General features: G+C 38.9%; 1 protein-coding gene across 2 annotated transcripts in view; it reads right to left on the reverse strand.

The window, feature by feature from the left end:
- Nucleotides 1-826: 826 nt before the first annotated feature.
- The window catches only part of LOC131226036 (ARM REPEAT PROTEIN INTERACTING WITH ABF2), a 31,421-nt gene continuing 16,966 nt past the window's right edge, over nt 827-15,281 (reverse strand). Inside the window, exons 7-19 of one of the 2 annotated variants that reach the window (XM_058221687.1) lie at nt 14,261-14,336; nt 13,945-14,052; nt 11,745-11,873; nt 11,559-11,627; nt 11,281-11,340; nt 11,004-11,127; nt 10,761-10,900; nt 8,317-8,380; nt 8,077-8,156; nt 2,321-2,385; nt 2,115-2,232; nt 1,903-2,027; nt 827-1,489 (exon numbers count right to left, since the gene is read on the reverse strand). In XM_058221687.1, coding sequence (XP_058077670.1) covers nt 1,399-1,489; nt 1,903-2,027; nt 2,115-2,232; nt 2,321-2,385; nt 8,077-8,156; nt 8,317-8,380; nt 10,761-10,900; nt 11,004-11,127; nt 11,281-11,340; nt 11,559-11,627; nt 11,745-11,873; nt 13,945-14,052; nt 14,261-14,336 — 1,249 coding nt within the window. In that variant the 3' untranslated portion in view covers nt 827-1,398. Of the gene's footprint in view, nt 1,490-1,902; nt 2,028-2,114; nt 2,233-2,320; nt 2,432-8,076; nt 8,157-8,316; nt 8,381-10,760; nt 10,901-11,003; nt 11,128-11,280; nt 11,341-11,558; nt 11,628-11,744; nt 11,874-13,944; nt 14,053-14,260; nt 14,337-15,281 lie in introns of those variants that run through there. The other variant, XR_009161633.1, reaches the window with a different exon arrangement.

The raw sequence follows: 15,281 nt of genomic DNA on the forward strand, positions 1-15,281 counted from the left end.
TGTATTTATTATATCCACAGTCAATTGTTTTTTTTTTTCTTATTCTTTTTTAATACTTCTTAAATCCAGTTTATGAAGGTGATTATCAATTTGGGATTTGATCTGATGCATTTGGATTCACAAGTGAACTGGATTGCGCAGTTCTGTTTGCTTGAGAGGAAACAGAAATAGCGTTCCTTTCAAGGCCAACTTGAAACTAATTCAATTGCAATTTGGAACCTGGACTGAAACCACAACATGAACACTTGTTATTGGAGGAAATAACAATTTGGTTGGTTACAATTTCTTAGACTAACATTTGCAATTCAATTCGATACTGCATCCATGTACATAAATTAAGACACATGATACATTTGAATGTGCAGTGCAGCTTGGTGGGCCATAAAGTTGGAGGGATGACATGGAAAAAAGCAAACCGTTGGGACTTGCAACCAACCCACCATTGATCTGAGAAAGATGCAGTGAACTCCAATTAAATAAATAAAAGCAACATTCCTCTCCATGAGGTGGCCCACTGATTAAACAGCCAATCACTATAAACGTTTGCCAGACGTAGGGATGGATGAAACTTTCTAATCCAAATCGCATATCATATGATTTCTCTTAACTTAATGAGTTGGGAAAAATGATAATCAAGTTACTAAGTTGATGATGATAGTTTTATCATACAAAGCTCAAATAAATATAGGTAATTGAAAGATTCATAATGACATTTGTAAAAGGAATCCCACTGTTTCTACTATTAATCCTTCTGCAAAGCAAATAAATTGGGTCGTCTAATCAACAGGTGGGCCACACCATTCGAATCAATAGAAAACCAATGGTCTGACATAGCAACAGTCCTCTTCAGATGAGCCATATACAGTTTGAATAGTACAGATTTCCTACACAAGTAGCATGCTGTCACTGGGTTACAAGATAGCATCCCTCAACATGGCATGAAACTGAGAGAAGGAAATTTCAGCATGACAATATGCAGAAATTCTATTTTCAGCAAGCCCATGGCTGGCGGCTAACAGAGCTCTAAGATAATGGAATTTCATAACTGGGCTACAATCAATCTGACCGTGTGATTCAGACACCAAAAAAATCACCCTAGATGAATTTGCAAGCCTCAGCAAAGATTCCCAAATGCTTGGAAGACAACGTATGAGGCTCATCAGCACAAATCAGAACAAATTAAAAGGTGTGAAACAAGAGAGAATGTAACAGAAACAAGACCCTCATTTCCAAACGAGACGCTACACTAAAACACAAATCCGATCACTCACTTTCCCCTTTCATTTGTTCGAAATAGCGCCAGTGACAGACATCGATAACAACGTGACGACGACGACCCGACTGTACAATCGTTATCATCCAATGTGTTAGTTAGACCAAGGTCAGCAAGGGCACCTACTACAGCCGGGTACTCCGTGGGTTAGGCTTAAATGCTTTCACAAAGTAGCTGCGGATCTCCGGTATTATGCGTTGAATTAGCAGAGAGAACCTGCAAAATTCACCAGCTAAGAATCATTCATTGGTATGGAAACGTTATCAGATTCCGGTGCATCAGGAATGCAGTCTCCCAAATTGCCAGTCTGTACAATTGAGGCCAAATGTTTGGTGATCCAGACCACCCCTTTAATGGGACCCGCCATAAATGGTTACCGCCCCAAAGTCTCCAATACCGTAAGATCCAAATACTTGAACGAATATAGAAACAATATGAGAAGTTCAAAGATTGCTATGTTGGGATTTTCCAATCTGGATGTTTTGGGGGCATCAACCATCCACAGAGGGGTCATCAAACCTCGGGGCCCATTTGTACAAACTGGGCATCAGATGCTTCTGTCCTGATGTATTCCAAATCAATAGGATGTGTGTTTGTGCACGCATGTGAGGGCGAGAGAGCAAGCTTACCCAGGCCTAGTTATCATTTTATCAAACTGCTCCAAGATAAACAAGACGCATGTATGCCTCAGAGATATGGCATGGAAGGCCTCCGACAATTCGTACATGCTCGAGACATTGTCATGAGATATATCCTGAATAGTTTCACGCTTTCTATTATCAGAACCAACGTTCCATTGAAAAGCAAAACAGCCTAAACAAATTACACAACTCTTCTTCACCTGTGCAATGGAATACTCGCAGAGTCGCTTGAGACCTTCTAAGAGATACTGATCTGCGGCTCTGAGCAGATCCTGTGCTATATCTAGTGTAACAAAAACTGAACCTGTGTATATGAATCTGTCAACAAATGAAAGCAAACACGTCAAACATCAAACAGGTCATGCTTTGTAAGAGGCAAGGAATGCAAAAGAGAGAAACCACCAACCTCATCATCAACTCAAACACCTCCGATCTTATATTGGGGATCTCTATGTCTCTCGCATCCTTCTCCTGTAACTCATTCCCACCGTGGTTCCAGTCATGTATATATTAAATGCTGAAAATTAAACCAGCTTTTGTTGCAAAGTATTGATATAGATCAAATAAAAAGATAAATCAAAGGAGAGAGGAAAGAAGCATGTAATGACAATGCATTAAGCTTTGAACCTTCTGACAAGGACATCTACTGCAACTCGGCGTTCTAAACAATACAATACTATGTCCCACTGTATATGTGGCAGGTGGACCAGGACGGTCAAAGTAGGCCTACCATAGATGCGTCAAAGCTCAAAGAATACATTGATCACACAATCTGAGTCATCCAATCGGTGCCCTCTAAATGGAAGCTTAAAAATGAAAATTGTTAACGATTGACAGTCAGCACAAAATGATGGCCACGATTGCCTGATTGCTGCAGTTTTTGAACTATCTGTCATGAACATAGTAGGCACATCAGATAGGTGGTACCAATCCAACTTCCCCTCTGCCACGTGTACTTTGGGAGGTAGGTTGCATGGGAGCCCACATGCAATCGCTGTATTTTACTATATCTCTTTTCTTGTTTCTCCATTTTCCTTGTATTTCGTAAATATGTTCTTGATAGCAAGATGGGGAAGCACGCACAAGGAGAGGTGCTCATTTGCCTGTCAGTATACCTAGCATCATATGGGTGTTGGACTGAAGTAAACCATGATTTCTATGGCGACTTAAAGTTGCAGTACACAAATAATACATATGCCGCATTAGCTGGCTTTGAATAAGAGATTTAAAATGCTAGTTAACAAAGTTTATTTGACAGGAATACTCACCTGCCCCAGGAATCAGGATAAGTCCAAGTTGAATGCGGACCTACAGGAACAGTTCTCGTCTTCGCATAACAGTGGCAAGCAGTACTACTTAACAAAGGTTTATTTGACAGGAATATTCACCTGCCCCAGTAATGAGGATAAGTCCAAGTTGATTGCTGACCCACCGGAACAGTTCTCATCTTCGCATAACAGTGGCAAGCAGTAGTAGGACCATTAATGGGTGGGGTAGGCCCAAGAACCACAGAAGGCTTTAACCCTCTGCTTTTAGGTTCCACTGGATCGGATACAACCAAGGATCCGATTAACAATCGAGTTGGGTCCAGGTCCACGTCAGTCCAATCCATCTGATCCTAATGGTATTACTCATAATATATAAATACATATAATACAACATATTAATAGAAACAAGTCTAAGTAACACACTATCAATTTTTTTATATTTTTCTTTTTATTCCCCCTTCCCCTCTCTTCCTGCTCCTTTATCAACCATCCCACCCTACCTTCTCATGAAGTTGGGAGGGTTTGTTACAGAACACAGTTTGGTCTCCTCCTTCCACTCTCAATCTTCCATATCTATACCTATAGCGCCAACAGTTTTGGACATTTTGTCCTCACAATTAGTCTTCACAACATTGGTTAAGAGGGTGAATTCGTCATAAAAATGTAGTTTCTTGGCAAGCAATGGTCGAGATTTTTCCGCACAAGGGACGGCACAGATTGCACCTACATCCTTTCACTTCTTTTAATGCATGTAGCCCGCATTGACTGTCCTATTCCCTAATTAGAAGTACAAAGCGTCTAATAAGAGAGATCATGAGATAAAGGATTTGTGGGACCAACCCTAATAATTGTATGACATCCACTCTGTACATCTGTTATGGTGGCTCATTTTAGGATGCTAGACCAAAAATTGGGAGGATTTGGGACTCGAGTGAGCCACAGCAAGGGAAATAGTGAGGATGGGTCACCCATCATTCCCTTCTCTCTTTCCCTTTTGCAGGATCCCTCTAATTAGGTGCTGATCCAGCTTCAAATCTCTGCTTCAGACTCTTGCTCCCACTCATGCTTCTACCTATGTATACTTGTTTTCGTTTTGAAAGAGACGCTTCCCCACTGCCGCACCCAAATTTGTTGCTGCTCCGCTTCACGCTTCATGCAACTATAACTCGGCCTCTCTCCTTTGTTTCCCCTCCAAATCTCTCCCTCTCTCTATCCCCTCCTCGCTCCGCTTGCATCACTTGTGCCATACCCCTAGTTTATATCATAGCACCATCTCGACTAAAACTCAATAACACCACCATCCCTCCCTCCCAACTTTTGGACTCCTTCCACTCTTCTCCTCCCACCCCCTCTAAACATCACGGCAATGATTTTGATCCAGTATCTCCTTTCTATTCTCAGATACGAGCGACAGCAGGGTATTCCCATTCTCTAAATAGGTTGAATTCAGATTTGGGAAACCCAGATCCATGTCAAATCAGCTTTAGATCCGAGTATATGCTTTGTGTAAGCAGATTGGACCTGAATCGACGCCAATCCAATTCATTTACAACCTTGTATAGTACAATTTTGTAATCCAAGACAATGTGATCGACACTCCCTAAGATGACAAACAAACAATTACTTGAATATTAGAAGTTACTAGATCCTTAAACCTACAAGCTTCACCCAAGGGTATGTAGCTTGCTTTTGGCTCTTGTGTGTGTGTGTGTGTGTGTGTGTGTGTGTGTGTGTGTGTGCGCGTGTGTGTGCCTGTGTGTACATATAAATATGGAAAATGGTTAAGTGCAAACATTTTCACCACAAAATGACTTCTATGGGCCCCCACCTTGATGTGTTGATGGCATCCACTTCAAACCATCATGCACACCCCCCCTTTGTTTGGCCCAAAAAAAAAGGCCAAACCATGATGCAATTGGGGCCACAAAAGCAGAACAGTTGGAAGGAGACACCCACCATTGATTTGCATTGGTCCCCATCCAAGTTTCAGAATGACCTTTTTTTTTTAGGTGTGTGATCATCTGGAGCAGACGTTCATATCAATGGCAACAAGGTGGGTCTGTTGGGAAATGTGCCCATGAAAGCCACATCATGCAAAACATTAAATGAATCATAAATAGATTAATGATTGTGTAGTTATGACTGCATTCTTATCATCATGTGTATGCATCAAATGAGTTATAATACAAAGTATATTATGGTACAATCAAAACCCTGGGGTGAAACTCAATATAGATATTGTATCCAGTGTTCAAAATATCAGTATCGCATTATGCATTGCATCCTTGGGATACAGATACGTATCAGCTATCACACGGGATATATCGTTTGTATCGGCTAATTTATCACACTTTTTGGGAAACATGAGGAAACATTAGGAAAATGGTTGAATTTTGCAATGAAACTTCAAGGATTGTTTGTTTTTAAAAAGGCCTTAATTCACACCTTTAAATCAAAACATCTCAAAAAAGAAGTGCACATAATAGGTTTCCTTTATAAGGGTTCTAAGCTATGCGTTGTCTAACTAAACTAATACAACTATATTCAAATCAAATGCATAACATTTAGAGTGTATGTGATGATCATTTCATCAAACACTCCTAACTACTTCAAAATTTGTGTCAATTGAAAGCTGGTTGAAGGGAAATTTTGAAATATTTTATATATATATATATATATATATATATATATATATATATATATATATATATCATTATTTTTAATTAAAAATTATTTTAATTTTCCAAAATTTGACAAGGACTTGACATATCAGTAGATAAACCCTCATATATGCTTGATTTCATGTTTGGAGTGCAACATTGCAAGCAATTTGGGAGAAATGGTGGAAATTTCGAATTTTCCCCAAAGGACCACCTATACTCAATATTTGAAATTAAAGTGTATGTTATGACATTTCATCAAATATTCCTAAAGACTTCAAAAGTAGTCTTAATTGACAACTGGTTGAAGGAAAATTTTGAAAAAAAAAAAAACATAGAGAACATGAAGAACCAATGGATATCGAAATCAAAGCTCCAACTCCGTGATTTTTCATGCAAAACATGAAGAACCAATGGATTTATAACCATTTGACACTGATTTAACATAATTTGAACAAAAAAAATGGATCGAAATTGAAAATGCTCACCGGATCGAACATGCGGGATATATCGGCACTATTTGTGCATTTCACATTGCACAAGTGGGATACAAGATATATCGTGGGATCTATCGGCCGATATCATCGATATTTAAAACATTGATTATATCAGTCTTGTGCACACGGCATAAGTCCATGACGCTTGAGAGACCCCTTGACTTTCCTTATCCATGTGAATATGCTTACTCATGTGAACACGCTTCAGAACTGTCACGTGTTTGGGCTGACCCATGTAAGGTTTCCATGGGGCTGATGACTTGCATCAAGCGGTGTTGCTTAATCTCAGGTAATTTGAGTTGTTAACACACATCAATGCATGGCTGTCTAGTCTTATGTGGACTAGCATATTGAATGGGTCAATCATGCGACGGACCCACCAAAGTCCCATAAAAGAATTTAATTCCTCGGAGGATAATGGCATTAAAACCACTCCAGTATGAATTTGAGAACTGGTTTAATCAAGTTTAAACACATTGAATGAACCTACCCAAAATCACCACACTGCTCAAGGGAGTGTATCTTCTCCGAATCCCATCATCGATAATAAACAACACAAATCTCTATAGAAAGTCAAACCTTTGGACAATCTCATTACCATCATAAAAGCCGCCACCTTCAAAGTTCGTCTTCACATGACTTGCCATATTGCCAACGAATTTGCAAAAGCAATCAAATGTCACCCACCCTACTCAATTCCCGCCAATGTTGTCAAAATCGTTATCACATCACGCAATAGAGGTCAAATCGTATTGAGCCGCAAATCATATCATAAATCGTAAGATTTGGAAATATATGAATTTGAAAACATCTGAAAAAGTACAATTTTTTAAAGGCAACCGAAAAAATACAAATAAATCAGAAAAATAAAAAATAAAAAGAAACTCATCAATAATCCATTTCCCATCAATATACACCATGAAAAGTAATCACATATCATGAAATTATCAATTGAGAACATGCATTCAGTATACGAATCATGTGTAAAATGGTAAAAGGGATAGAAGAAGAAGAAGAAGAAGAAATGGGTGAAAAGAAGGAAGAAAAAAATAAATAAGCATAGAGGACCTTTTTCATGTTTTATAAGCAAGAGGGTAAAAAGGAAGAAGAAAAATGAAAAGAAAAAAAAACAAGAAAAAAAAAAAGATTTTTGTGAACTTTTGGGCCCATTTACACAAGTATGATTATCGTATGATTATTTAATATTTGCAATCTGGTTGTACAATTTGAATTGTACACTCATACGATGCGATATGAATCGTACACCACCCATACGATACGAATCGTACGATTACAATTCAGAAAATACTGATTCCCGCTAATATCAAAAATCTTCATCACTGTCAAAGGTCATCCACCCTAAAGGAATGTACAGCCTACCTTTTCAGACTTCATGGGTATGAGGATTTAAGGGAGTCTGATGTGTCTAGCAACAAAAAATCGCATACTAGAAGACATGAGGAAACTTTTTTTCTTGAATAACCAGTTGCAAATTGCAGCTAAGGATCTGTTCCTTGATAGAGTGAAATGGTGGAACAGGATTCATGTAGACTACTCCAGTTAGTTCTGATAAGGCTTAGACGATGACACGCATTACGACAGTCAATCCCAGTTATCAATCTGACTCTGAAAATATAACTAAACTCATGGAGGACAAAAGATAAACATGGAAACAGAATTTATATGACACTGTACTGGTGTACCATGTGTTGAATGTGAAAATATGGCTGGACTCACCCGATAACCACCGTCAAACATTGCACGGAATGCGTCTGAAGAAGCAAGCAAAGCAATTCTGTGGGCATAAAACCTTCTACCTGGAAAAGGAAGCATTAGCATTTAGAATGCCATTTTTTCACCATATAAATTTTGGGACTTTCTAGTAGGCAAATTATAACTCCAACATTTCTATCCAAAGCCCCAAAGAATGAGAGCATATAGACTACCAAATTGATTCAGTCAAGAATGATTTATAACCTTCAACTAGAAACGTAACATCTGACAGTGTAGGATTGTTTACGTATTGTCCACCCAAATACACCTGCAACAAGAATTGCATTTCAGCATGGACACAAAAAATCCGAATGAAAAACAAGACCTTTAAATTCAAAATCGATTCCCAAATATTCCTACATTAGGAAAAACTTTTTCAAACAGATTAATAAAAAATGCAGACAGGATTTTGGATAGAGCAGATAAGAGAGTGCATGCAATTTTAAGAACAAGAAATTGAGAATAGCAAGTGTCTTTCCTTCAAACATTTATTGGCAAGCAAAAGAAAACCAGAAAGGAGATCTGACAAAGGCTACTCTTGATTTATGTGGTAAGATTGAAAAATAAAAATAAGAGAGTGATACCAGAAGCACAAAGTCGAAGGCATTTGTTGCAACTCTCATTAGCACTTTGGAATAGCCTAATCCTTTCTGACATTGGAAAGTAAGCGAATGGAAAAGTTCCTACTCCATGTCCGTCTTTTTCTTCTTCCACTTTTTTTTTTTTTTGAAAGATGAAAATTTTATGAAGAGCACAGGAGGTGAAAAACAAAAAGAACAAACCAGCCCAAAATTACAAGCTCCACTCCCTAATACAAGAAAAAATTTTTCTGACTGTGGATTCCACAGTGCCACTCTTATCCCTGAAACAGCTACCGTTCCTTTCAATCCATATACACCAAAGAATGTCCGACAAAGCAAGACGCCAATCCCTCCTTTCATTGGGAGGCCCCCCTACATGACAGGCCAGAAAAGGATCATAGAACCCGGCATCACCCAAGGCTTCTTAAATGCTGAAAAGATGCAGTCCCACACACCCAAGGTGGGGGCGGCAGAGAGAGATGCGTCATCGATTCCTCATCTTTCTTACACAGAAGACAAATATTGGTAGAATCATCCCTCGCTTGCGCAAGTTGTCTACGGTTAAAATCCTATTTCTTCCCAAAGAAAACCAGTATAGGAGGAGCTGATGCTATCAACCGAACCATGAATGACCTTGAGAAAGGACTTCACCAAGAATTTGCCAGATTTATCCATTAAACAAATGGGATTGTCCGAAGGCGCTTGATTGGGGCGAATACCTTCCAGAGCAACAAGCAGCCTCACCATTTCCATGATCTCAGCTTCAGATAGGGAGCGTCGACATGGGGGCAGCCATACCCTGCCATTATCTTGAAAAGAAAAACACTCGGCAACCGAGTCTGATTGATTTGAGCATAATCTTGCTAAGCTGGGGAACTGAACTCTAAGAGAGGTCTTGCCAAGCCAAATGTCGTCCCAAAAACTCAACTTGTTCCTACTGCCAACTGACATTCCGATCTTGGAAAGGACTTTGGCCGCCAAATGGGCAAACAAAATGAGACTCTATACAAGGAAGAATCTTTGATACACCTGAGGTCACCACGCCATCTTTATCAGCAACAACCTTATGCGAAAGATTGTTCTCTACCCAAAACCTCCAAATCCATTTACCAAGGAATGCAAAACTAACATCTTCCAAATTGCAAATCCCAGCCCCACCTTCATTGAAAGGCTTACAGGCCTCCCACTTGAGGAGATGGAATTTGGGATGAGAAGCTCCCCCTTGCCAAAGTTGAAGACCAAAATACCCTATGCTCACAACTGATGCAACTCATGGTAGGCCATGATCAAATCAGAGAACCATTGGATCCATCTGTTAGATCCCATCAATGTGTAAATTGCACTTGTTTAAGTCAACACGAGGGGCTGATTTCAATTTCTAAGGTTTTAGTAGTATTTTACTAGCCCTTCTATAAATATGGGTAGTAAGCTACACGCTATAGTACCATGCTACAGAATTGAGCTACAGTACTAGTTAAGTTATGAAGATTTAGAGTCTAATGATTACTTGTTGCTAAACAGTTCATTTATTCTGAGAATGCTTAGTCCACAGAGTACAAACAACAACATGCATTGATATCTATGCCAATTCCTACTACCATCCTGCTTCAACACCACAACCAGCCGCCCACCCACCCATGCGTATGGATGCATGCCCATCCCACATGCACACACGCGCCCGCCCACCCACTACACGTTAGATAATCACCACAAGGTTCTCCATTTGATTCACAAATATCCTAATCAGAATTCATTCTTTTAGTGAAGCTACTGGCTACTAACAGCCATAAAGCCTAAGATTCCAAACTTACAATTGGGAACACCTAACAAGTCTCATTAAATAATTGATTCAGCAAGCACCTATTTCATTCAGACATTATGGATCTAGGGTAATTAATTGCTTACATAACAGTTTCTTCATAGCTAATTCTTACTTGTGAGCCTGTGTTTTCTTACCTTCCATTAAATATGGTTAATAACCTATAACCTCTTTAACAAAGACTATGAAGATTAATTTGCTGAAAAAGTCACTGGTCACTGGTTAATCATTTCCAAAGGAGGCAAAACCTGTGGTGTCGGGGATGGAGGTGCTGCATCCATAGGAGAGAGTGACATAGCCTTGTTAGCCAATTTGTACAGGGCCACAGAACCATCCTGTTGCTGCTTCGTGTTTGTGGATCCAAGAAGACCCAAAAGCAACTCCAATCCTGGAGGCACATAACATGATTACTGATTAGAGCAACCTCCACAAAAGAGGCCAATAATAGTTAAGGAATAAGAGGATTACTGACTATAAAGTTAAGGGTATACCATTGTTATCAATGAAGATTGTTCTCTGATCATCAGGGGAACAAAGGTGAGCAAGAGCCAAAGCAACTCTCCTTTGAACAATCTTATCGGCTATGCGCATCAGATACAACAAATGCTTCAATACCTATTGGACGAAAACCATAAAAAGAATGAGTTGGCTAACTAGTAGATACTGTGCTAGGAATGGGCATGTCTGGAGATAAAATCTTGTGAATGAGAATATCCAGACACCAAAAAATAACAATAATAATAAGGGTTGGAAAAAGAGAAAGCTCACTCGTCCATGAATCTTCTCCTCTAATCTTTTCAATGTCTTAGCTACACAATCTTTAGTCGCCTGTAATTGTAGACATAACATCCATATTAGCGAGGCTTGGTTCACCAAATTATGATGACCTGAAGGAAATTTTGAAACTGGTTTACAAGTTGATAATCATTAACTGAAAGAAATCCTAGGAATGCAGGATATAACATCCGCTCAGAGCATTCAGATTTCAGAAAGCAGTTGCCAATATCATCCAGTGGCCTTTAACGAACAAAGAGAAACAGGCATACTTGAACAATGAACTCTCCATCTTGCAGCTTCTGGACACCTCCCACCTTGATAAAATCAGAGACATTATCCTAGAAGAAGGGGAAAAAAAAAACTCGTGTCTCACAAAAGAGCAACATTGTACAAAATGAACATAAAGGTATCTGCATACATAATCATGGCCAAAGTCCCGGTGATTAAACCTTTACCTCATTGTCTGCAAGACCATATAGAGCAAATGCAGCATTGTGCTGTAGAGACCCATTCTTGGAGTCAAGAAGCTTAAGGAGGGGAACCAGACCACCATTGTGGGCAATACCAGCTTGGTTGTGCGTATCCTGAAAAGACAGTTTGTCAATCCGGAAAATGAATTGCCCTACTGTTGATTGATCAAATTCGCATTATACAATAAATTTTAAAAAATAAAAACATGGATGTGTAATTGTGGAGTAGAGAATGAAAGAAAATATCTCAACAAATTCAACAGGCAACCTTAATGAATGAAGGAATGAAGGAAAAAAAAAAAAAGATTTTGTTCACAAAGAAGAGCACAAAAAGAAGATCAGTTACAAATTATTAGCTGGAACAAACACAAGCTTTTACCAGTTCCATCACATAGCATCAAGATTTAGTTTTCATTATTGACCAAAATTCATAACATGCAGGAGAGTGCAACTCAAGGTAAAAACAAAACAAGAGAAATTATGCTACAAAAAACAATGTCAACAGAAACAAACTTGCTGCAGCAATCCATCTGTTACACAATCAAGTTGTGTTCCAAAAATGTGTACTGATCATACTCTTCAACAGTGACATTTAAAGATTTTGAACCTAGTTATATGTTAGTCATTAAAGAACGAGACCAAACGCATGAAAAGTTGAATGTTCATAGCATGCTTCCAGAGCAGAAGTCACATTAAATCAAACCACCAGCCGCAAATCAAGTGCAGAGCATCAGTAACAAGTGGCTAGATAGAAATTTGAATTCAAAATATTATTATTTTAAAAGAAAAGAAAAAAAAAAAACAACTCTTCATGCAAGCACCTCAAGGTCACAATGGTTTGTATGGATTCCATATGACAACTCATTATCAGAATCCAGGATGGAGGAAAGAAAAGCTGTGCCATAGAAGCAAGTTCTTGGAACATAAGAACACACACACTCTCAAACTATAAAGTTCCTGCACATGGAACCTTTATAGATTGGCAATTAAAGTTGTAATGCCTATACAAACACAAATTTATACCACTTGCTGATCATCTATTCCTTTCTACTTCATGTTCACAGTTTTTACCGTTTGCATGTGCATGTATTTGAGAACAAGTACACCTTCAAACTTCATGGGTGATGCATGCGAAAACCTGATGAGAATAAGTGCTACACATGCATCTCAACGAAATTGTTCCGAGTCAAATTACAACACAACTAAGAGAAACAACCAACATTTAGGTTCCAGGTGAACTCCTTAAATTTGTCAGATATGCTAAAAAGAGGCACTCCACCCCTTGGACACACAACAAGAAGTTCAAGGAAACCCATCATATGCTTTCCTCGGTCTCGGAAGGAAGAGTATCTTAAACCCGTGGAGAAGCATATGTAAAAGCTTATAATCTCACAGAACATAGTGCTCAGTGTAACATCATAATGATTTGAGATTTTATGCACACCCGGTACTTCTTTTGTACTTTCTCCTTAATGGAGTTCTTTTTAGAGTGATCAAAAAAAGTGGTTTTTAAACTAACCACCACCCCCTCCATCTATCATCATCATGATCATCTAAGCCATGCCCAACTAACAGGTATCAGCTGCACTAACTGCCTTGTAAAAGGAAAAAATTACTCAATACACACTCTCGGAAATAAATTTAATAATTCCTCCACTCAAAACAAAACACCCGGAGCTTCGTTTAATTGGGGAACGAGGCATATTTTAAGAGCTAAATTGTAGCAAACGTGCAAACATAGCAGACGTGTGTAACCCACGCCAATGTACCAATAGGGGCCCAATGCAACCATTCCTTGTCTTAAAACCCAGAATAATCCACTAATAAGGTGTATGGTAAATAAGGACATAACTCATCTCCATTCCATAAATCATATTGATAAATTTGAGACAATGAAATCCAATAGACGAGAAGAATGAAATAAAAGGAAAGGCCCAATAAATTCCCTATGAGTTAGTTTTAAGAACGATTCCAGGCACACAAACATGAATATGCTAGTGATGCCTCCTTGATAAATGCAAATTTATAGCCAAAAAAATGGGACTAACAACCCGTGCTTGGAAAAGAATGAGTAAAAGAAAGGCCCAATAAACCCTACGAGTTGAGTTTTAAGAATGATTCCAAGTGCACAAATAGGGTCTATGCTAGTGATGCCCCCACAGTAAATGCCTAATGTATAACCAACCTGTGCCAGTCTCCCAAGTGCAAAGGCCGACATCTCCTTGAGCTGAATGTCTGGGGATTGAAGCATCTCTATCAGTGGCCGGACTGCACCTCTTTGTACAATGTGCACCTGCAGGCACCTCCATTTTCAGAAAAAAAAAAAAAGATACAGTATAACTCCTAAAGGTTGGGTGAATAGAACAGCTCCAGCACTAATAACGTTCATCCTTGAGAGACCCAACAGGGGAATAGGTTCCCGCTCAACATGAATAAAACAAGACCAAGAGAAATGCATAAACAACCTTGCGATCTGAATCTTCTTTTTTAAAATTTGATACCTTGCAATCAGAGTCTGTTGCAGCAAATTGCCCAAGTAACAAAGCAGCCTCTCTTTGGCTCTCCGAACAGCAAGAACTGCCAGCCAAGTACCAACATATAAATTTAACCACATGTCATCTCATTCTTTCAAAGATGCAAGTGATGCAACAACAAATGAAAAGACCAACTCAACATTTCCCTCAGTATAGGTTCAAGAACGATCACTATACGGCAACCATGTAATATACACAAAAGCAATTAGTAAATGACCAGGCCCTTGATAAAGTCTGTAACAGGATTCGTTTAGCCGACTCCATTTAGTTGGGATAAGGGGTGGAAACAGGAATTAGTGGGTATGACACGTGCAACACACATGGAAACAGGAAGCAGTTTGCAAATGTGGAAAAGGGGTGGAAGTGGGGAGTGATTGTGAAAGGGAGTTATTGGATATTTTCATGATGTATGACACCTCATATGCATGCATTTAACTTCTACACAAGGCATGTACAACTTGGTTCAACCATCCAAATTGAAAAACCTGCTGCAAATGGATCATAATCCAGAAATCTTAGTCTGAGAAATTGTAACCTCTGATTGGTAGACAAATGTTTGGCAAATTCAGACCATAGAATATTTTTCAGAGAACCGTCCTTCAATACCGACCAATCAGCCATTTAGATCATAAATTCAGTAATAAAATAACCCACCAAGGTTCCAAATGCACCTAACCAAGTGCACCTCCCTTGCACGTAGACAACCGAAAAGAAATCCACACTCACCTTCTTCTAGTTAATCATATTTCATTAATCACTCCATGCTAAAAACGGAAAAATATCAAATGTACCGAAAAAATTGAAACTGATGTTGACAAAGAATTGAGGTTGTGTCACACAAAGAACCTCTTCACATGGAATTCACTCCAATCTAATTGATGCAACCTGGGTGCTAAACCAAGGTATTCCAAAACAGTTGCATAACAGCCGTTAAATAACAGAAATGGTTTGGGCCGTTATGCGTTATGGGGCCATAACAGCCCATTCC

Source organism: Magnolia sinica, chromosome 14, assembly GCF_029962835.1.
Source record: "Magnolia sinica isolate HGM2019 chromosome 14, MsV1, whole genome shotgun sequence".
NCBI classification, from domain to species: domain Eukaryota; kingdom Viridiplantae; phylum Streptophyta; class Magnoliopsida; order Magnoliales; family Magnoliaceae; genus Magnolia; species Magnolia sinica.